The sequence below is a fragment of the Alternaria arbusti genome, assembly GCF_024043155.1.
Source record: "Alternaria arbusti strain BMP 1465 chromosome Unknown scaffold_2, whole genome shotgun sequence".
Taxonomy (NCBI): Eukaryota; Fungi; Ascomycota; class Dothideomycetes; order Pleosporales; family Pleosporaceae; genus Alternaria; species Alternaria arbusti.
In genome coordinates this window covers 223,943-244,520 of record NW_026249942.1, presented here as the reverse complement: position 1 = coordinate 244,520, position 20,578 = coordinate 223,943, and the positions used below count along the sequence as shown (strand labels likewise).

General features: G+C 52.8%; 7 protein-coding genes across 7 annotated transcripts; 3 read left to right on the top strand and 4 right to left on the bottom strand.

The window, feature by feature from the left end:
• Window positions 1-421: 421 nt before the first annotated feature.
• Window positions 422-1,921, bottom strand: J4E86_001612 (uncharacterized protein; the record flags this gene model as incomplete). The annotated part of the gene is made up of 1 exon (XM_051442178.1): window positions 422-1,921. One exon carries the CDS (start codon window positions 1,919-1,921, stop codon window positions 422-424), a length of 1,500 nt encoding a protein of 499 aa, XP_051305766.1.
• Window positions 1,922-2,942: 1,021 nt separating this feature from the next.
• Window positions 2,943-5,102, top strand: J4E86_001611 (uncharacterized protein; the record flags this gene model as incomplete). The annotated part of the gene is made up of 4 exons (XM_051442177.1): window positions 2,943-2,959; window positions 3,120-3,406; window positions 3,456-3,957; window positions 4,007-5,102. The coding sequence occupies 4 exons, from the start codon at window positions 2,943-2,945 to the stop codon at window positions 5,100-5,102; spliced, it is 1,902 nt and encodes a 633-aa protein (XP_051305765.1).
• Window positions 5,103-5,874: 772 nt separating this feature from the next.
• Window positions 5,875-7,031, bottom strand: J4E86_001610 (uncharacterized protein; the record flags this gene model as incomplete). The annotated part of the gene is made up of 2 exons (XM_051442176.1): window positions 5,875-6,637; window positions 6,664-7,031. The coding sequence occupies 2 exons, from the start codon at window positions 7,029-7,031 to the stop codon at window positions 5,875-5,877; spliced, it is 1,131 nt and encodes a 376-aa protein (XP_051305764.1).
• Window positions 7,032-8,891: 1,860 nt separating this feature from the next.
• J4E86_001609 (uncharacterized protein) lies at window positions 8,892-10,811 on the top strand (the record flags this gene model as incomplete). The annotated part of the gene is made up of 4 exons (XM_051442175.1): window positions 8,892-9,186; window positions 9,255-9,367; window positions 9,417-9,789; window positions 9,838-10,811. The coding sequence occupies 4 exons, from the start codon at window positions 8,892-8,894 to the stop codon at window positions 10,809-10,811; spliced, it is 1,755 nt and encodes a 584-aa protein (XP_051305763.1).
• Window positions 10,812-10,945: 134 nt separating this feature from the next.
• Window positions 10,946-12,046, bottom strand: J4E86_001608 (uncharacterized protein; the record flags this gene model as incomplete). Its single annotated transcript, XM_051442174.1, has 1 exon — window positions 10,946-12,046. One exon carries the CDS (start codon window positions 12,044-12,046, stop codon window positions 10,946-10,948), a length of 1,101 nt encoding a protein of 366 aa, XP_051305762.1.
• A 1,915-nt stretch (window positions 12,047-13,961) lies between these two features.
• Window positions 13,962-15,986, bottom strand: J4E86_001607 (uncharacterized protein; the record flags this gene model as incomplete). Its single annotated transcript, XM_051442173.1, has 4 exons — window positions 13,962-14,956; window positions 15,008-15,403; window positions 15,453-15,657; window positions 15,708-15,986. The coding sequence occupies 4 exons, from the start codon at window positions 15,984-15,986 to the stop codon at window positions 13,962-13,964; spliced, it is 1,875 nt and encodes a 624-aa protein (XP_051305761.1).
• Window positions 15,987-17,351: 1,365 nt separating this feature from the next.
• Window positions 17,352-20,515, top strand: J4E86_001606 (uncharacterized protein; the record flags this gene model as incomplete). The annotated part of the gene is made up of 2 exons (XM_051442172.1): window positions 17,352-19,683; window positions 19,731-20,515. 2 exons carry the CDS (start codon window positions 17,352-17,354, stop codon window positions 20,513-20,515), a joined length of 3,117 nt encoding a protein of 1,038 aa, XP_051305760.1.
• Between the last annotated feature and the right edge of the window lie 63 nt (window positions 20,516-20,578).

Below are 20,578 nucleotides of genomic sequence, written 5' to 3'. Positions count from 1 at the left end.
ACTGGCTTTTTGTATTGTTAGAAGGATTGCAGAGCCATGCGAATAAGTGTCCTGGACATAGAAACGGCGCCGATAGTGTAGTTCGGTCTCTCGTGTTCAGATCTTTGCGATTTAGCGCGCGAATGCTCTCCGTCTGCCACAGGCTTTGCAGTCTTTATACGCGAGACCAGTGCTGACGTGCAGCCAGAGGCCATTCGCACACCGAGTTTTGCCGACACTACCGGTTAAAGAAGGAGATATTGCCGATTCCAGCAATGCTGCCTACCTGAACCAATTCAGCCGCGACTGCGCCACTGCGAGGCTGACAGTGAGCTTAAGGCGGGGTCACAGTCTCCATATGACGGACTACAAATCCTACGCCGTACGAAGGGACTTGGTGTCCTCACTCGACCCATCAGGCTGACCGTTTTCCCAATACTCTTCAACCCTTGTTCTCCTGCTCCTTCTTCGTGTCTCTCCTCTCCCGTCTCTGTCTTTCCTCCCTATCGTCGACTCCCCTCTGTGCATACTCTTCCAGAAAAGGCTTCAGCCCACCCCAAATCCTCTGCTGAAACTCAGAGGGCCGATACTCGACACACAGCCATTCCGTCGCCCTGAGCTGCTCTATCCCACCATACATATCCAGAGCTGCGCGCTCGTAGAGTCTCTTCTTAGACTCATCTGCCTCCGCATATGCTCTCTCGAACTTCTCAACAAAGAGCCTGGTCCAGGTAGGGGGTACGAATCTGACAGTGCCATAGATCTCGCCAGTGCCGATGACGAACTCTGGGTACACGGTTAGCCTAATAAGATCCAGTTCGTCTTCTTCATCATGTTGGTGATAATCTTTATAGCGGAAAGGGAATAGATTGTAGCCATTTTCAAGTATCCAGCATCCGGTTTGATCGACGTCGTCGGCACCGAAGAATATATCTTTCCCGATACCGTTGCTTGCGCGTAGAAACTCTTGGTAGTCATCTGGAAGCTTTCCATTGAGAAGTGCGACACCGTAATCATCACAGTCATCGTCGGCCAAAGGCAAGGAGAGACGTGCTTCGAGGGCGGCAATTTGAGCCTCCGACGCGCCGGGCTTGAGAACCGGGGTAATATCATCTTCACCGTCGTCTTTGCGTCGGGTGAAGATGTTGTCTCCGATCATCTGCACTAGCTCGGCAATCGACTTGGATAGATACGGGCGCGCAGGGCCTACGATAGAACGTTGCTTGAAGAGGGCGCAACCCTCTTTGACGTATGCATCCACGTCTGCCACACGCAGATCAAACATATCCCCCAGTTTCGCAGACGCGAGGATAGCCCAGATGCCTGGACAATGCTCCAAGCCCTGGCGACGCTGGATCCATTCTCTGGCCTCGTCTCCGCTGATGTCAGGATCGTACCAACTGTCCAGCAAGTACTGGTATAGGTCTTTCATGTCGTTCTCGATCAAACTGGTAGCTAGACGCTCTTCGCCTGCAAGCAATGCAACCTGTATCACCGCGCCAAGTGTCATAGTCTCTCCCGGAGGCTGATAAATAGCATCTGGGTTTGCATTTAAGCGTTCGTGCGCGTCGTTCACATCTTCCTTACTTAGGGTCCTTTCTTCTGCTTTCTTTGCTATGTGCCTCGGTAAACCCGTGGTACTAACGATCTCCGCAAGCGCGGCGTCTGGTTTGTCTGCCCATGTTGGGAAATAATCGCTGGCTGACCAAGCCCCCTGCAGCTGCTTCTCGGTGGTGACTCTCATGCGACCGGCATACCTGCTTGTCGTCGTGTCAAGACCGTATTCATGGATTGTGTTGAGAAGTACGTTGGCTTGTTGAGGAAATCCAAGTACGAACAGGTCCAGAGCTGCATGTTGTGCTATTCGTGAGGAAGATGGATGCATACGACAAGTAAGGATGGACGTCTTCGACCAGGGTATGAGAGGCAGGGCGCGTGCCATGATGTCGAAAGCGGCGTCCTAGGCGCTGCTGTGGGAAAAGCTGAAGTGGCATTCTGGACCTGGGTTATATTTTGAAGACCATTTAGGCTGCTAGCCTTAGATGTCACCATGTGCCGATATCGTGGTGTTTTGAGATTAGCTGCCAGGCTGCAAGCAGCATCCGAGGTGCGATGACATCATGCCTGAACTAGCCAAGGCAACACCAGGGAGGCTTTCCAACATGACCGCGACCGTTCCAAGGCGATGCCATGAAGTGATTGAACCTATACTCATGCCATAGTATGTCAACCTTTCCTAAGGCCCTCGATGCGCGACACGTGGATGGACCGTGTCGTCAGGTGACATTCACGGATGCTCGGCCTCGGGGGACTCTGGAAGGTACCCCGAAATGCGCAAGCGAGCCTCGCGCGGTCTAGACGATGCGCGCAGATCCGTAGAACTAATGCCAGGGACGTGTAGGCGACACTACTAGTCGTATGAGTGAGGTCGAAAGGAACGAACATTGTCGCTGCGTCCGCCGTCAGCAAAGCCACTGGATTGTGGCACAGCCGCGCGATTTAATCAACTGCCGCCTGGGCAAACTGTGCCAATGTCGGAGGTTCCGTCGATCCTGCAGAATTGAGGTTTCCGCTCGCGTAGCCATTACAGTTTCTCGTACGGAAAAGCGTCGCCACACATCACATGACGTGCTGAGAAATCAGGGTCAGCTCTGGCTGGCTCCAAAACTTCGGCCCGTGGAGGTGGCGCGGCGGCTCTTGTGGATCTGGTGGGGTCGGTCTTAGGGTCCGATCCACAACTCAACAGCGTTGGATTCGTCCGTTCGCAATGCTTTCATAAACCTTGAACTACTCAATCTTGACCGGTCTTCAATCAAGTGTAATGGCGACCATGCAATCGCTGAAAGACAGTCGCGCGACGACGTCCTGTACTGAGTGTCAACGGAGGAAGCAAAAGGTGACGACACTCCACATTGGCCCTGCATCTACCCCTTGAACTAATGACGCGGCTAGTGCTCGCGAGAATGGCCCTGCAATCACTGTCAGGCGCGAAAAGTACCCCATCTTTGTCAATTCTCTGTCAAAAGAGGGCAGCAGGAGCCTTCTCCAGAGTCGTCTCAGTATGTAGATCCTTCTGCCTACCCCGCCATTAGCGGAACGCGGTAGTAACAGCGATTGCGCAGTGAAAATTCGGCCTCCAGCATCAAAGGCACAAAACGAAGCGCGCCTGACTCTGCAGAGCCGCAGTTTCTGTCACAGGATGGCGAGCAAGAAGAGCTTGAAGATGGGCTGAAAGCGTGGGGGTACATGCCTGGTCATGTGCACTACAAAGTAGGCGGAGTGGAAGAGGTACGACCATTTCTCAAAACATTGATATCAACTAACGCGTTCAAGAACGGCCCACGGAAAGACTCACCGACAGAAAGTTCCGTTACGACGGATGTTCTCGAGAAAGTCCTTTCAGCCGTTCCGCCAAGATCAATAACGGGTAGGCACAAACATCGCGAGATCTTAGCGATCCATTCTCTAACAATGAGCAGATGCGTTCGTCAACCACTTCCTCAATGTCGTCAACTACCGCTACACTGCAATATACGGGCCAACATTAGCCGAACAATATGTCCAATGGTGGGCAGATCGCGGTGCCGGCAAACAGCTTTCTCCAGAATTTACCTGCCTGCTCCTGAGGATCTGCGCGTACTCAGTGCAGTACCTCACACCCGCGCTTCGCAAAATGATCGAGTTTGAGCTGGCTTGCAATTGCCAGACCTTGACGGACCGGTTCTCCGACGCAGCGGAAGAGCTAAGCCGGAGTTTTGGAGCAGCGAGAACGAGCGTTGAACGCGTGCAAGAGTTATTCTTGAAGTGCGTTTGGCTGAAGGCCGAGTCCAAGATCGTAGAGTCGTGGCATGCGCTGTCGCGCACGATCCGGGAAGCGCAAGAGCTGGGCATCGATAAGGATGGAGGTATCGAAGGCTTGTGTGAATTCGACATTGAGATCAGGAGACGTCTCTGGACATTGCTGTACATCTGGGATTGGTAAGTTCAAACCTACGTATTTTAGAAGCATGATCTGACTTTCGTGCAGGCAAATGTCGGCATGGCTCGGCCGTCCAAACCTCATCGACCAAAAGAATCTCGACTTCAAGTTCCCCAATCTACGACTCGACAAGTCGACCACGGAGCCAAACCTACTATCACCCTTCGCACACATCGCCCTTCAAGCAACACTCGGTCGTAGGATCGCCACTACCATGGGGAATGCCCAATCTGAACACGCCCTCTCGGACAAGCAGGTCTTGGCGATAGAAGCGGAATGCGAAAAGTTCATCGATGAGCTACCCCCCATATTCCGCTTCACAGACCCCGACACGTCATTCGATGAGTCTCATCCTTTCTTCGTGTTCCAGCGCTGTCAGCTACATTGCGTCATCTTCGTGACGATGCTGAACTTCTTCAAGCCCTACCTGACCCGAGAACGGCGAGACGCGATAGCCGACCAAGACGACGAGTTCCGGAAGAAAGGCGTAGATATCGCATTGCGTCTTCTCAAAGTAGCGCGCCAGCTCTTCGACCACGAGTTCCCCATCAACGCGAAATTCCACATGGTTGTTTTTGCGATCTTCGACACGGCGACCTTACTCTGCTCGGCTATTATCCACGATCGCGAGCACCTTCTACCTCATCGCGAGGAGATCGTTGATGCAATCGAAAGCTCGCTGGATATGCTGCATCAACTCAGCAGGACAACGAAACTAGGCGCTACGTCGTACAACTTCCTCTTTAAGCTCGTGCAGGCCACACCAGAGCTTTCGCGATACTCATCGGCTAGCAAGCGGCAACGACAGACTTCTTCTTCGGTACCTACGACAACACCGCCGATGCCGACGCACGAGCCTGCCCTGGTAGCGGTGATGTCACCGGTGAAGAGCACAGCGCCACCGGAGCCGACCGCTGCGCCGATAATTTCCACTGCCAGCGAACTCCCGTCGATGACGATCTCGGATGAGCTTTCGTTCGATATCGATCAGTTTCTCGCACAAAATCCCTTTGGCACGGTTGGAGATCCAGCGGCTGTTGATATGGGTGGCATGGAGCAGATTTGGGATTGGCAGGATCTGCATATAGATGTTTATGCGCAAGGAGAGCCGGATGGCTGGAATGCTACCGGCGATGGATCTTGATCATGCTCGGATCGTAATCATGTCAGCGCTGTGTACCCTTTCCATCACTATCTCGAACGCGAAGCCAGGGTTTCTCCAGGGGTGTGAAGAAGGGACCGGATTATCAGATCTGGAATACGTGATCAACGAGTCGGTGGCCTCCAGATCCTGCGTTCGACTGCCGCAGCCGGGTGGTTGGGTTCAATTCGGTAGTAGACGAGTATGCACCCAGCGGTTTTGACCCTCGGAGTTTGACAGCGAGCGATGATGCGTTCGTACGCACTGCAGTCTGCGTCGCGTGCCTGGTTCTCGGGTTACTTTTCTACATTCACACATTTTAGCTCTTTGACGTACATCTAGGCATATAGTAATATCATACCATAGTCTTACTCACGCCGGCGTTCGAAACTACCTCGCCTCCGATGCGACGTCTAAGCCATGTAACTGCGATTGCAAAATCCCTGGGTTTGGCATACAAAATACCGACACGAATCTCCGCAGATTTAGACGTTCAGGAAAGGGCGGACGGTTTTGTTGTTAAGTGTCGCAGGGTGGCTCAACCCCGAAAACCTTCGGAGGCCCTAAGTCGCCGCGAACATCGTCATGTGTGGCGGTGCAGGGAGACAAGCTTTTGTTTAGTTACTTCGTTTTTCTTTGCACGTGTTGAGGGAAAAGCAAGGATGTTATTGCTGCTATACTCACGCAACTCACTGCAAGCCACCATGCTTAACCGATGGTCTCACTTGTCCCTCAACACCATGTCAACAATCGACCATACGTTGTACCCACGCAATCAGAACGGGACTGATGTGCAACTCAGCTTCCTCGCTTTCTTGGCCGAAGACTTGACCTCCAGCTCGCCGGCCTTGCGCTTCTTTGTGGGCCTCCTGACGCGCTTCGGGCGTGGCGGCTCGTCCGTTACCAAGGCACCAGGGGATTCCAGGACTTCCTCCTTCCTTTCTGGCTTGGCTGATAGCCTCAGGATCAAGCGCGGATGTGTGGTACGTCGTTCAGGCGTCGTGGGAGGCATGATCGGAGGGGGCGGTATCCCTCTGCCACCGTGGTCTCGTCCATCCGATGTCGATGTAACAGCCTGACTCTCCGTCACTAGAGGAGTTTCTCTCAGATCGTCCAGTCCGATCTCCGCCGTGGATGTCGAACGCGGTGTGTCAAAATACAAGACCTCCGGTTCTTGCCCTTGAACGCGTACCGCAGCGAAGCTGTTTTGCGTGCGCATCTTCCACTCGCATAATTCCTTCAAGACCTTGGCCTGATTGTCTATCTCGTCACACTGCATCAATGAAACCCGTGCGAGTGCGTTGTGTTTGTGGGCAAGACCTTGGTAGTCCCTACGCAGGATACCGTATGATGAGGAGAGCATGTCGAACTGCCCCTCTAGGTCAAGAAAAGACTGTGCGCTGCTGATCTGTAGGTTGTCGAGTTCTTGTCGGAGGGCGCGAATGCTTGATTTAGGGTCTATCGCAGACATCCGACGGCTTCCGTGGTCTTGGTCATCGTAGACTGTGGGTGGTGTGTTGTAACGGAAACGGACGATGCTACATGATGTCAGCAGGTCACCTACCTGATCTGGACGTTCTCAACAACGTACTCATCCGCGTCATCAGAGGAGTATCGACGGCAACTCTCAGTCGGGGAATATTCACTGTTCGATGGAGATTCGTATCCGATGATGGGGAATTTCTTGTCACCCGTGATGTATGGCTGCCAGTCGCTATCGCTATCGGATGGCTCACACATGGAGGACAAGTCAATGACATCGTGTCGACACACCTCTTGGTCACAGTAGTGATCATTGCGGGCTGCTGGCCATTTGGGTGTAGTTGCGACCGATCGCGACGCTGCAAAACGTTTCCGTTCATCAAGTAGCTTGTAGAAGGCATCCACGGTTTCAGCGCTGTTCTTGCTGACGAGAGGTTCGGCCTCGCACATGTTGGTAGCTGATAGTAACAGATGATAGAAATGATGGTCGTGCTATTGCTGAGTGGTGTTCATGGCACTGTTGATGGAAGATGCTGGTGTATGTCATTCGAAGGAAGGCTGACCCATGATAGAGCGGATCAATGACGAGGGCTACTACCTCGTCCAATTTGAGGCGACGTTCGCCGTTGCCAGTTGGGATCAATACGCACCTCTCCTCGAAGCAGCCTCGACGCAAGGCTGTAGCAGTCGGGGTGAGGATAGATGGAAAGATCGAATCAAACCTTATGTATCTTTGCAAGGCGGATACTAGGAAGATGCCGACAACAGACGTAGAGTGCGCAAACATTCCTCAGTGACATGCATGCCGTGCTGCAGCTTTGCCGGTGGTGTCGCTCGAGAGATGCAGTCGGTGTCAGATTCAGGCGATACATGGTGGGAAGAACCGAACGATTCTTGATCTTGCTGTTGCCAAGTAACGTGGTACGTAGGTTACATCCGGGTAACACTACAGTACCGAGGCGATACGAGGTCAACAGAAAGGCCCTGTATCCTTGAAGCAAGCATGTCGCGTGACATTGCCCATTGTCGTTACGACTTGCTTTGGGGCAGGCCCACCTTCGCGCCTACTCGGCACGTGCTGCCAGGGAAAGTGTTGCATTCGGAGGAGACCGGTGAACTTACTGCAGTGGTTGGCAGGTGTGGAGCCGGGCCAGGGTCCAACAACCTGCCACAGTGAACGGCAGATTTCTCGTTGCAATTCGAGCGTTTCGGTCTCGGTCTTTCCAGTAGATTAGCAGTGGCAGGCCGCGCATTCGGGGCATGTCGATCTCCCATCGATGTTGGGGTCGAAGACATCCCGCGCCTTCTGGGATTGATATCTCTGGGACGTCATGCCTGATCCGGGCATGCAACGAGAACACTCGAGCCACCCCGCTTACTGTCGGTGTGATTAACGTCTGGCGATGATTTGAGGCCGGTCTTCTTAGCCATTTCGCGTGTGCGAAGCCTGCGAAAGTAAACGTAATCGGCACGTCTTTAGTCTAGTCGCGTTTCGGCACGCGGCAAAATTCGTCGGGTCCGCCACAAGCGAACAGCCTCGCGACGCGAGGTCAACATCGTAGTAGCAACGACGATCTGTGCTGGTAGCTGTCAATGTCGACCGATGCACCTGGTCTGTGAGCTGTTGTGTTCATCGAGGGCTCAGCGTGTAAGGTTCTGTCATTGCGCCCATCAGGCGCGCTGCTGCAGGCTCACCCACGCACAAGAAGAGAGACTGCAAAGCTTACCAGACCGATGGTATTAGCTAAGGCCAAGCCTAATAGGATCGAGCGAACCACAGAGGCGACGTGGGATGATCTTTGCAGTGAACGGCAGAGGAACGTGATGGGGTCTGATGCTTGGTCCACCAAGCACTACGTCACCGCGCGCCTTAATGCCGCTACCTTGGCGCACCGTACCAACGACTCCACACCATCTGTCCGTTCCAAAAGATTTTTTGACAGGGGCGGCGCTGGGGAGAGCTGGAGTATATGAGGGGCCATGACCCTCCTCCAGGACCGAGCTCGTGTAACTCTTGTCATCAATTTCCTGCGACCCTGCTGTCGCGGAAGCTTGCCATATCCAATATACAAGCTTTTCCAAGCCTCACAAGCCTTTAGCATCCTGCTTGGGTGAAGACGCCGTGACGGTTCGACACATAAACGACAACGCCACCAGATTACAGCGACACCGACGATTCGACGACCCTGGACAGCACCATCCCAATTGCGACTGCCCCATTATCGCACCCCTCTTTACCATTGCGCCAACCCCAAGCAACAACTCCACACCCATCCTCCATCGCGGCACCACCACCATCATTACGCCAAGATGGTCCGAACTATGTTTGTGAATCCCTTCAAGGCTCATCATGTCGACGAATTTCCCGGCGTCCATGTGCCTCTTGATGACTCGACCCATCGCGCTTCTGTAGCTTCCACCCACCCACGCGCCTCCCTCGCTGCAACAGAGAAAACGACCAAAGACGACAAACCAGAAGATGGCCTCACGCGCCCTGACAGTAATGCATCTAGTGGTGTTGTTAACCATGGCTTGACAGTCGCAGCATTGAAGGCAGAGATTGAAGCAGAGGTCGCTGCTTCGGATAACGACACGCCATATGACCGTACGTCGTGTGGCTTTTCCTATCACCTCCGTTAATTTTCACGGGGAAACAGTACTGATCTTCCACAGGCAAGTCCAAGGTTATCAACAAAGCCTTGCAGGATATGGGCATGGGCCGCTACCAATGGCAGCTTTTCGCTCTTTGCGGTGGCGGTTGGATGGCCGACAACTTGTGGCTGCAGGTGCGCATGTCCAATTCCTCATCAACCAACAGGACTTACCAAGATACAGGGTGTTGCTCTTACACTGCCACAACTCAGCGTTGAGTTCGGTGTCAGCGAGACGGAAGTCAGATACACCACGCTGGCGCTCTTCCTTGGTCTCTGCATCGGCGCTTCCTTCTGGGGAACCGCCTCTGACATTATCGGTCGCCGTCTCGCTTTCAACTTTACTCTTTTCCTCGCTGGTGTCTTTGGTCTTGCATCCGGCGGCGGGCCTAACTGGATCGGCACATGCGCACTCTACGCTTGCATTGGTCTTGGTGTCGGTGGTAACCTCCCAGTTGACGGCGCTTTGTTCCTCGAATTTCTGCCTCAAACATCGGGAAACCTCCTCACTCTCCTTTCCATCTTCTGGCCCGTTGGTAACCTGGTTGCCTCGCTCCGTAAGTCGATAACGTTAGCTGTACTAGTCATTTACTAACGATCCGCAGTGGCATGGGCATTCATTCCCAACTTCTCATGCGCTGACGGTACTCCCCTCGGACAATGCCGCATGGAAGACAACATGGGCTGGCGATACCTCATCCTGACTCTCGGCGCCATCACATTCTTCATGTTCATCTGCCGCTTCTTCCTCTTCCATCTTTACGAGTCACCCAAGTTCCTGTTGTCTCGCGGTCGCCAGGCCGAGGCCGTCGCCACCGTCTACGGTATTGCTCACTACAACAAGACGCACACTTGGCTCACCGAGGACATCCTCAACCAAATCGGCGGCGACCAGGAAGTCACCGGAGAAGATGTCAAGCTCAGCGTCTTCGAGATTGTCAAGCGTTCCCTCAGCCGTTTCTCGATGAAGCGCTTCAGGACTCTCTTCCAGGACAAGAAGATTGGTCTTACCACTGCTCTACTCTGGTTTCAATGGTCGACTATCGGTATGGCCTACCCGCTGTTCAACGCTTTCCTCCCGCAGTACCTCAAGAACTCGGGTGGCGGCGTCGAGAACGACATCAGCATCGTCTACCGCAACTACGCCATCACCGCCATCGTCGGAGTCCCCGGATCCATCCTCGCCTGCTACACCGTCGACCTCAAATACGTCGGCCGCAAGGGCACAATGGCCATTGCCACTGTCATCACCGGTGTCTTCGTCTTCCTCTTCACCATCTCTTCCGACTCTGACTTCCAGCTTGCTTTCACTTGTCTCGAGGCTTTCTTCCAGAACATCATGTACGGTGTCTTGTACGCGTACACACCTGAGGTCTTCCCTGCCCCAATCCGTGGTACTGGTACTGGAATGAGCAGTTTCTTGAACCGCGTTGCTGGTCTTTGCGCACCTATTGTTGCTATTCAGGCGGGTGGAAGTAACCCCAAGGCGCCGATTTACGCCAGTGGTGGATTGTTCATCGCGGCGTTCTTCAGTATGTTGGTGCTGCCTATTGAGACGAGAGGCAAGCAGACTTTGTAGATGGTACGCATTGAGTACCCGACGGCAGGACCGTATAGCGCAGTTGTATGACACGTAGCGCTAAGAATTGACGAAATCGAATTCTATATTGAAGCCACTTCCATGTTTCCATCCGTCCACATACTTCACCCAGATCAGAGCCTCGCCCTCGCCTCCCCCAGCCTCAAACCCCACCCCCTCAACCACCTCTCTACCAACTCCTCCGTAACATCATCAACCTCCGGCAACATCTCCCTCGCATTCTCATTTCGAAAAACCATTGCTTCCCCCTCCCTCCCTTCCCTCCCCTCCATCAAAAACGCATGCATCTTGAACTTCTGCGGGTCCAACATACCCAACCACTGCGGCAAACTACACTCCCTTACCTCCAGTCCGAACCGCTCAACCAATACCATTTGCAGCAGCGCCCAAGGCGCCGGACGGGGGTGCATCATGTTGTATACTTTAACATTGTCTGCAGATGTGATTTGTTGGGATAACGTGACATTGGCGATACCCTCCGCCAGCGTATCCACCGGAATCCAATCTACGGCGTTCATCTTCACGGGCCAGTACTCCAATTTCTGTGCCGTCTTGAATATAACGTATAGCCAACCCTGAATCGGCCACTGCGGCGCATTCGTTATCGCAGATGACACGCCTCCAATCTGACCTGCGCGTACAATAGCCACGCGTAACCCGTGCTCCTTCCCTGCGCGCGCGAGGAGTTGCTCCGCGAGACATTTACTCTGACCATAACCCGTGTTCGCTGCGCTGGCGAAGTCCCAGGCGGGGACTTCGGGGATGAGCGGGGTGGAAGCGTGCTGGGTTGGGTGATTCATTATCGAGGTATTCGACGAAACGAAGGTTACGCGTGGGTTGAGGGGGCTGGCAATACATGCACCGATGACATGTTGAACAGCGTTGAGGAGGGGTAAGTAACCGATGAGAGGCGTCGCCCAATTTGCGTTCCACGCGTTAAAAACGATTTCCGAAACGCTGGTTGTGAAGTGTGTGTATTGGATGGAGTCCAGACCGAGGTGAGGGAGTGTGATGTCGGTTGTTGTGAAGGTGAGGCGGGTGAGGTCCTCGTTGCTGATGTGGGTGAGCGACGAGGTGGTGCGTTGTTCTGCGTCTTTACTGCGGTTTAGGCAGAGGATGGTGGTGCGGGGGTGCTTTTGGAGGAGAGAGGCGGTGATGTAGGGGCCTAGGAAGCCTGTGGAGCCAATGAGGGCGATGGTCTTTTGTTCGGTCATTGCTGTCGGTGAGAGCTGTTACTATCTTTGACTGGGACAAGATTCGTGAGATCTATAATCGGGATGGTGAGAACACTCAGCAGTGGTCCATTGACACTGTTACGCACGCAGGTAAGTGAAGAATGAATTCGGTATGTAATGTGAGGCACAACTTCGTTTGCACCTCATATTTGAAGGCGGTAGTCGGTAAGTGAGGTCACCTCCACGGACATGTTGAACATGCCATGCAACACCCATTGGTGGGTAATCAAGGGGCGTCCTGCATGTAGTGATGTTAAGCCCGATACTTGTTCTCGCCAATGAATTGAACGTGAGATACACACTTGATGTCAAGTCCTCCGCGGATGCGTGCCAATCTCTGACAGAAGCGTAAGGGGCCCAACCACGGTAGTGATGTGCTGCTACATTACATAAAATACACATTGTTTGTACCGATCTGTGTAGAGCGACGTCGCGGAACCACACTGATCACGCGTCCCGTTGTGTTTACAGCCTTGTGCTCTTTGCCCTTCGATCTCAGCTCGCGTAGAGCGTGGCTGAAAGGGTAGGTCACCGTTGAGCGATACACGACAGGGCCTTGTGTGGCGTTGCTCCAACTGCGTGGTGGAGTCCTGTCAGGCGTTGAGTATGGTGTTCCCCCATATCCACGATACGGCCTGTAAGGTCTGGTTCTAGCGCGATAGTAACCAGACCAGGCTGAAGATTTAAAGGCGTAGAGGGTGCGTTGCCATAGGCTAGGAACGAATGAGGAAAGAGTCTATCGTCGACGTTCAGTTCACATCGCAGCATCTGCCGTGATACAACATGCCGGTACCCGATACGTGACGGTTCGCATGCATGGGTAATTGTGGGCGCAAGGGTGACCCAAGGCTGAGGCACGGAAAAGAGAGGTTTGAGATATCCCTTTGGTCTGATGATGTAGCAATGCGGCTCCACAATCGCCACGCGCTGCAAGCCTCGACTCCTTACCTCTCCATACCACATGTTGTGTACACCCACCGCAACGGCTGCCGTTTTGGTCGAATGATGTACTCCGCAGCGGCACAGGGCGACGGTGATGAAAAGCCGTAAGGGGTTGCCGCGCTTGCCATCGCCTTTCTTGAAGAAGCTTGCTCCGAGCTGCCCTAGACCTAGCGACCGTCTGCGCTATCGTAGAGTTTCCCATGCCCACCATGCCGCCCAGCCAGGATATAGACTTCCCGTCCTTGCTGTTCATCCATATTGTTGTCTCGTCTAGCAGCTCGGTGCGGGTGTTCGGTAGATATCGTGCATTGTGCTCTTCGCTGTAGGAATTACAGGAGGCGCCTGTCGCGAAAGGCAGTCTGGCTAGATCCAGCTTGTGGTTATGTCCACGGGTTGAACACAACGACTCGGTCTGGTCAGTGAGAAGCCAGGTCTGCATGGCATATCTGGGTACAGAAAATTTCGCCCGATCGACCTGAAGGACGAGACTAGACGTCGTCCATGATGCGAGGTCTTGAGAGAGGAGAAGCAGACTGGCCGATCGCGCTCCGGACGTCGTGGGCAGACGGAGCAGCCAGGCCGCTGTCAGGCTGGGCGCATAGTACCACCCAACATCATTACAATCGGATCATTCTCAGACGAGCGCGAACAAAAAAATGCTGTCAGACTGAAGGTAATGCTGCAATTAACTATCAGCTACCCAAGGCTCAGAGGGCTGGCACAGCTAAGCGCTGCTGCGTTGCGCGCGACCCGGCGCCCGGACCGCTTCGGAAACACGTTTCGCCGAAGGCCGCTTGTGCGTCATCGAGAGATGAGCGGAACACCATGCCGATGTCATCCTCCCATCGCGTGCATTGGGGTACGTCTGTACGGCAATATTCGTGATTCGCTCGATAAGTTACAGTATCACGGCACCATTGAATCATCTCTCCACAGTAATTCAAAACGCGCATCAGCCACCCGGAACGTTGCTGCCTGAAGAGCGTGGTCGCCCTACATGTGCGTATCCTCGCTGCGACGCGTTTGCTTGGGCACCCCAGCCTCCAGGCTCTAGAAAGCTACTCTGCTGCGACGATGGCATCAGCATTCTCTGGACGTCCTGGTTGAATCCGAACCCACGCACAGGCCTATCGCTGACATTACCTGACCGTAAGGACACATATTCCCCATGATCGCGATGCACTAGCGACCCGATGTGCAGCGTTTTGTTTGGACAAGTCATGAGCAACTTCAGCGCTGGACCAGATCGCTGACAGTGCACCAGGTTTCGAAGCTGATCAACGACATCAAGGATTTCTCGATCCCAACCACGAAGCGGAGTCTCGAAATCGGATATGCCGTCTATGATGCAAATGATCGTCTTTGACTTATCCATGTTCCCCACGATCGATCCGAACAAAGATACCAAAGCTCGCACGTTGTATTGCGACACTGCGTCGTACAGACTCTGCTCCAATGGATCTAGCTCGACGTCCGGTGAGTCAGGATAAAGGAGAAGCTGAGTAATGAGGCTGCGTACAAGCCCAGATGGTCCGCCGATCAGATTCTGTTCAACCCTGGTATGACTGCTGCAAAAGAAGTGCAGGATCATACTGGAGCCTGTCTGGGCGAGCGTGGTTGCCAAGGAAGCACACAGGACGGACAACGGAGATATCTTTCCGATACCATCATCTTTGCAATGCCCATCAACCAGGAGGATTCCGGACAACGGCTGACTTAGCCAATTCTTGAATTGCGCGGTCGTGAGCAGCCACCGCGCCTTGCCGAGACCCTTGGGTCGTAAAGAGTTGCTCTGTCTCAAGATATGCTCCGTCTCGCGGATCAAGTATGCGAGATCCACGCCGAGCATCCACAGAAGCTCTTCCGTCGTCATCAAGATCGTCTGCTGGGTAAGACGTCGCTCCTCCGCGATGACCTCGGTTCCAACAGTTTGCTGGAGAGGCTGCTCTAGAGATGAATGAGTTGGTGACAGGGTTCATACCTGTGGAGTCGACTTACTTGCTTGGCACACCATTTCCGCGACGATCTCATACACAAGAGTCTGCACGGTAGCAGCAAGCTCGTTCTTAGAGACCTTCTGTGACATGTTACCCTCGAACAGCCTTTGAAAGTCTTGCTTGATGTCTTCTTTCAGCTCTTTCATGCTTCGGTTAAGGGTTTTCATTTCCCCATCAATACGCCTAACACAATGCGATACTTCCTGAACTCGATAACGCGTTGTGTGCAACTCGATACTGTTAGCAGAAGCCGTCCTGCTGACATCCTGCAGGGTTTGTGCGTTGAGAATGTCAATTCGACCCGTCACCCTGGCCTTGGCGTTTTGTATCTCATGATCGAGGCCTTCCAACACGACTGTTTCGTGGTCCGGCAGTCGTGTCTTTATACGGCGGATGACTGTTGAAGCTAAGGGTTGACGAGTTTCATCGGACAGGGCAAGACTTACATGATCCATCTTTGCGACACCGAAGCAGCATCTCAGTAAGCAATTTCAGAGAATCAACAATAACGCCGTAGAGATCTCGCGTCTTCTCCTTGAGTTCGTCATCTCGAAATACCTTGTACATCTCGGCCGTCGCTTTGAGAGTGTCGACAACGTCTGACAGTAGCTCGAGTATTTTCTCTCGGTTCTCGATGCGTTGTTCCCAGGCCTGGACAGACGATCAACTAATGTCACATTCCACACATAGGGCAAGGGTACCTGGAAGATGAATGACAGTCCTCCACGTAAGACACCAAGGCCATATTCTTCTGGGATTATGAAGCAAAGAGAGTTGAGTGTGGTGGCATCTGCTTTGCCGTTCCGAATGAAACTTCGGAAGGACCCTTTTGGGGCTTTGGCGTCGTACGCCTCTTTCACCGCGTCGATCCGCTCGAACACATCATTCCATGTACAACTCTCGGTTTTGCATCCAGGGAACACTGCACTGGCCTTCTTCAGAACAGCTTCAAGCTCGCTTTCTAAGCATGAGTTTCCCATTGTTTGAGCGTTAAGGTGCGGCGTTTGGAAACTCACTTGCTCGGTAGAGTCCTCCACTCTCCACGTTGACGGTTGTATTGGGTGGGCACAGAAAATGCAGGATGCAAAGCGCCACCGGTGGTTGTCTTGAACGCTTCGAACGCCTTGATTTCGTCCTCGTCATCCATTACTTCCTTGACGCCCTTTGGAGGCAACAACATACTGGAAAACTTTCTCATTGTCGAGTCTGGTTATTGCGGTGTAAGGGCGTAGATCTCAGAGTTGTCGAAATTCGGTGTTTAGTCCGCTCCTAGCTGGACATCGCACACCTGCAGAGGGTAGCACACCGACTTGCTCAGCCCCACTGCAATGCGCCCCACCAAAGCAGCCTTCGTGCAGCTACTCCAACATCGCTTGTCAGACTTGGGTGAAATGCAGATAGTAGTGCGGCCATAGCATTCGCCATGTCAGCGCCGGATCGGGAGTTTCAAGCCGAAGGCTTAAGGCGAACTGGTGAGACAGATCTTACCGCGCGAGATGGGTGCCGTCAGTCTGCAGCAGAGCCAATGAGAGATATGCTGTTATCGGGTCGGTCTCTAGCTGTTGGGTTGTGTAAGCGCCGGATCTGGAAGGCTCTGACAGAGGTGTGCTTGCCAAAGGCTGACACCGATAAGGCTCAATGCAAGAAAAGCCAGCTGGGGGCCAAGATCCTCGACAAGGCAAACGTCAAGGGCTTCATTCATCGCACAGCTCATCAACTGGTCGGTATCACCGGTTCATTCCCGAAGGTATGTAAGAAAAGCCCCTCTAAGAAACAACGCAGCTATTACACTCGCTTAGCCTAACACACGGCAGCAACTACAGTACCCGGCCTACGGGTATATACCACAACCAATCACCGATTTCCCTCATACCACCTCCGATACACATCGCAACTCGTTCTGGGTGCGCAGCGCCTCCATGCAGCGTCTGATTTATTGGATTAGCCACAGATTCTCGAGGTCTATAGTTGGCTCTTACCAGCCTGCACTTTGACCGGAACTTGCGGGACACTCATCGGGACGATGTGGCCTTCAGGCAGTTCCAATCGCATATCGATAATGACTGCTATGGGCACGAAGCATGTGCCCCCACATGCAGTCAATACATAATCTGCAAGCATGGCGCCTTTTGTTGTAAGTGACCGCCTTTAGCCTCTAGTACTACAGTCGAGCATCTCGACTTGCCAGGCCAGATGTTGCCGTCTTACATCTCATTTCGCTTTCAAACTGGCCGTCGGGTCTTGTAATTGATCGCTACTGCACACTTCAATTACCCTCCACGGCCATTTCAATATACCCGCGTTGCGAGTTATCGCCCTCCGCTCCTTTTGGGCCAAACGACATGATGGATTCCGCGTCTCCTATGGCTGTGAACGCAGAGCCGGTACTCAAACAGCCAGCTTTAGACACCGTACGTCAAGTATCCGACCCTGCCAAATGTGTTGAATCGACGCAAGAAGAGGTTTCGACCAAGGATTCCAGGGAGGGTGATGCCATCATTGCACAATTGGAACCTGAACACGTGTCGCTCGATCAAATCAACCGGAGTATCGGGGATCTCACAAGTTCAATCAAGAAGCTAGTCACTTCCAGGACAACAGAGGTACCCACAGCGAAGCCCGATGGATCTAATGTGGAGATTTCGGAAGGCAAAGACCCAGCCGCTAGAGGTGACGGCGACGCACCCACTAAAGAAGAGCCGAATGATGTGGAATGCCCGGCGAAGATCATTCCTCAAGTGCGGAATTGTGATTGGGAACAGTTCAAGAACAGACATGACGGTGGTAAAGACGTTTTCGCTTTGGAGGTACTGATCACTGGTAATACACTTCCACGTCAAATGGAGGATGAGGATGCTAGAAGGCTGCGCATTCCTGGACGTATACCTGACCCTCCCCCGCCCCCTGCGGACCAGATGACGATCACAAAGCACGGCATGGCCCATAGTGAGGTGCGCAGAGGCAGCTGGATTCGTCAGGTCCGGATCAATTCAAGAGCCGTGATGAAGATCCTTGGGAAGCTCAGTGATGCCGACAAAACCTGGGAAGGGAAGCCACACACGTTTATGCAACCTTTTCGACACCTCCTTCACTTCCATGAGAAGATGAAGAAGGAGCTTCAGGTCATCGAGGCGAAGATTGCAGGCTCGGCAGTACCACCAGAAACGAGAAACACTTCGCTGGATGAGACCAAACCGATAGTCACGGCGCCTGATTCCGTTGTCGACGATGAAGACGCAAACAATGACAAAGACAAAGGTTCAGACAATCTGGAAGGATTGGATTTGAATAAAGAAACGCTTGGAGAAGTTCAATGCTATGTCGACTTCGTGGAAGAGTACTTGTTACCTCTGCGCCAACAGTTCTTTGATCCACCCACGCCGGGAGTACCCACTCGAGTACGCTACGATGAGCTACCCTATCTCTTCGAGCCTGGTGATCTTGTATACGTCCCAAAGTCTGGTCAACAAGGGCCCAACGCCAACTCAACCACACAGGAGATCCGCAGAGTATTCTCGGTTCACGTCGGCTACAACAAAGATTTGGAGACCGGCTGCAATTGCTCCATTTGCAAGGAAAGCAAGTTCACTTCATTGCAGTCGTACTACTTGGACTACGACGGCGAGAAATATGGTTGTGTCATAACTCCAGTGACTTTTGATCCATTCAGGGACAAGAAGGCGATTACTGAGCTGCCCTGTTACCCTCTCCGATTCGTCGATGATCTGGAAACGAAGCTGAAACACGCCAAGAGTGACGGGGCCAGATTCGTGGAACACATCGCTAAACGGTACGGCTTCTATAACGGATGGTCGGTCATCAAAAGCCCTGCCGGAGATGACCTTGAAGATGCCAAAGGAGAGAGAATCAAGAGTCCAGAGCATATCGAGAGCGACGTGTTGGTGGACTTCACCGAAGCCTCCAACGTATACCCAAAGTGGAAACCTGAGTTGCAAACACGAACGGAAGATTTGTACTTTCTAGTACAGGTCGTCGATCAGACTTCGATCATAACATGGAAGGGTCCTGACCGCAAAGACCTTATGCGAGAAACACCTGACAATATAATGGATGACGTTTTGCTGGAGTTCAGGGAGTACAATGCTTATCTCAAGCGCGATGCCTTTATGGCGAAGAAGCATTACCCAGGTCCTCCTACTGGAGAAGATCTGGTTCTTTTACCACGACGCATGTTTGCGTATGCTGTGTGGGATCGCAAGTTTGTGCATATCGACTCTCGCTATCTTAAGCCTGTGAAGCAGCAAGGCAAGGAGAGCGAAGCGTTCACGGACCTTCAAATTGAGGACAAGAACAAACGACTCATCGAATCACTTCTGAAATCGCACTTCCGGAAGAAGAAGGCTGAATTAGAAGGAACCGAAGTTCTCTCGCAAGACCTCATTAGAGGAAAAGGCCGAGGCATTGTAATCCTCCTTCATGGCGAACCAGGTGTTGGAAAGACCGCCACAGCGGAGGCCGTTGCCCAGAAGTACGAGAAGCCGCTGTTCCCCATCACATGCGGTGACCTCGGCTTTACACCAGAAGGTGTGGAGAAGTCTTTGAAAGAATTCTTTCGCTTGGCCCATCTTTGGGATTGTGTTCTGTTGCTCGATGAAGCCGAGGTCTTCATTTCGCAAAGAGACAGGAATGATCTTCAAAGAAATGCTTTGGTATCCGGTAAGCTGTCGCCACATTGCAAACAATGGAACTTATACTCACATCAGAATTAGTATTCTTACGAATGCTCGAGTATTACAACGGTGTGTTGTTCCTCACGACCAATCGAGTTGGAGTTCTTGATGAGGCAATCAAGTCTCGCGTTCACCTCCATCTGCGATACAATCAGCTCGACAAACGACAAACAACACAGATCTTCAAGCACAACATCATTCGACTCAAGAACATCGAACTTCAACGCGAGGATCCTGTCGATCGCCTATTCATTCTTGAGAGTGAAATCAACGAATTTGCGCTGACCCATTTCGATGAGACAGTCAAATCTGGCGTAGGTCGGTGGAATGGCAGGCAGATTCGGAATGCGTTCCTGATCGCTGCTTCACTAGCGCACCTCGATGGCGACGATAACCCTGGTATGCAGAAACAGCTCAGAAAGATGCATTTCGAAACTGTCGCCCAGACAACCAAGCTATATGATAGCTTCAGGACCGCCACCTTGAACGGGGATGACAGTTATCTTGCCTTGGATCGCGGTGAGCGATATGACGCTTTCGAGCAACGTACCAACGTAGCTATGCCGATTAGCCCATATGGACACTCGTCGTATGCACCGTCGCAACGTCCCGGCTACTATACTGCACCAACCGCTCAGTACGAACGTACAAACCCTATGGGACCCCCAGGACACATGCCCAAGCCTGCTACGCCAGTATCACATGAGCAACCACCATCCGATGTAGGATATAGTCGTCAGTACGAAGCTGGTTCAAGATCATCGATGGGAGGAGCAGAGTGGCAGCAAGGACAGTATCCAAACCAGCAATACGGATAGAAGAATAACGTCGGCCGATCCTTGTGTAGCAGACGGCTCGATTTGTACCTTTCTTAGATGCCG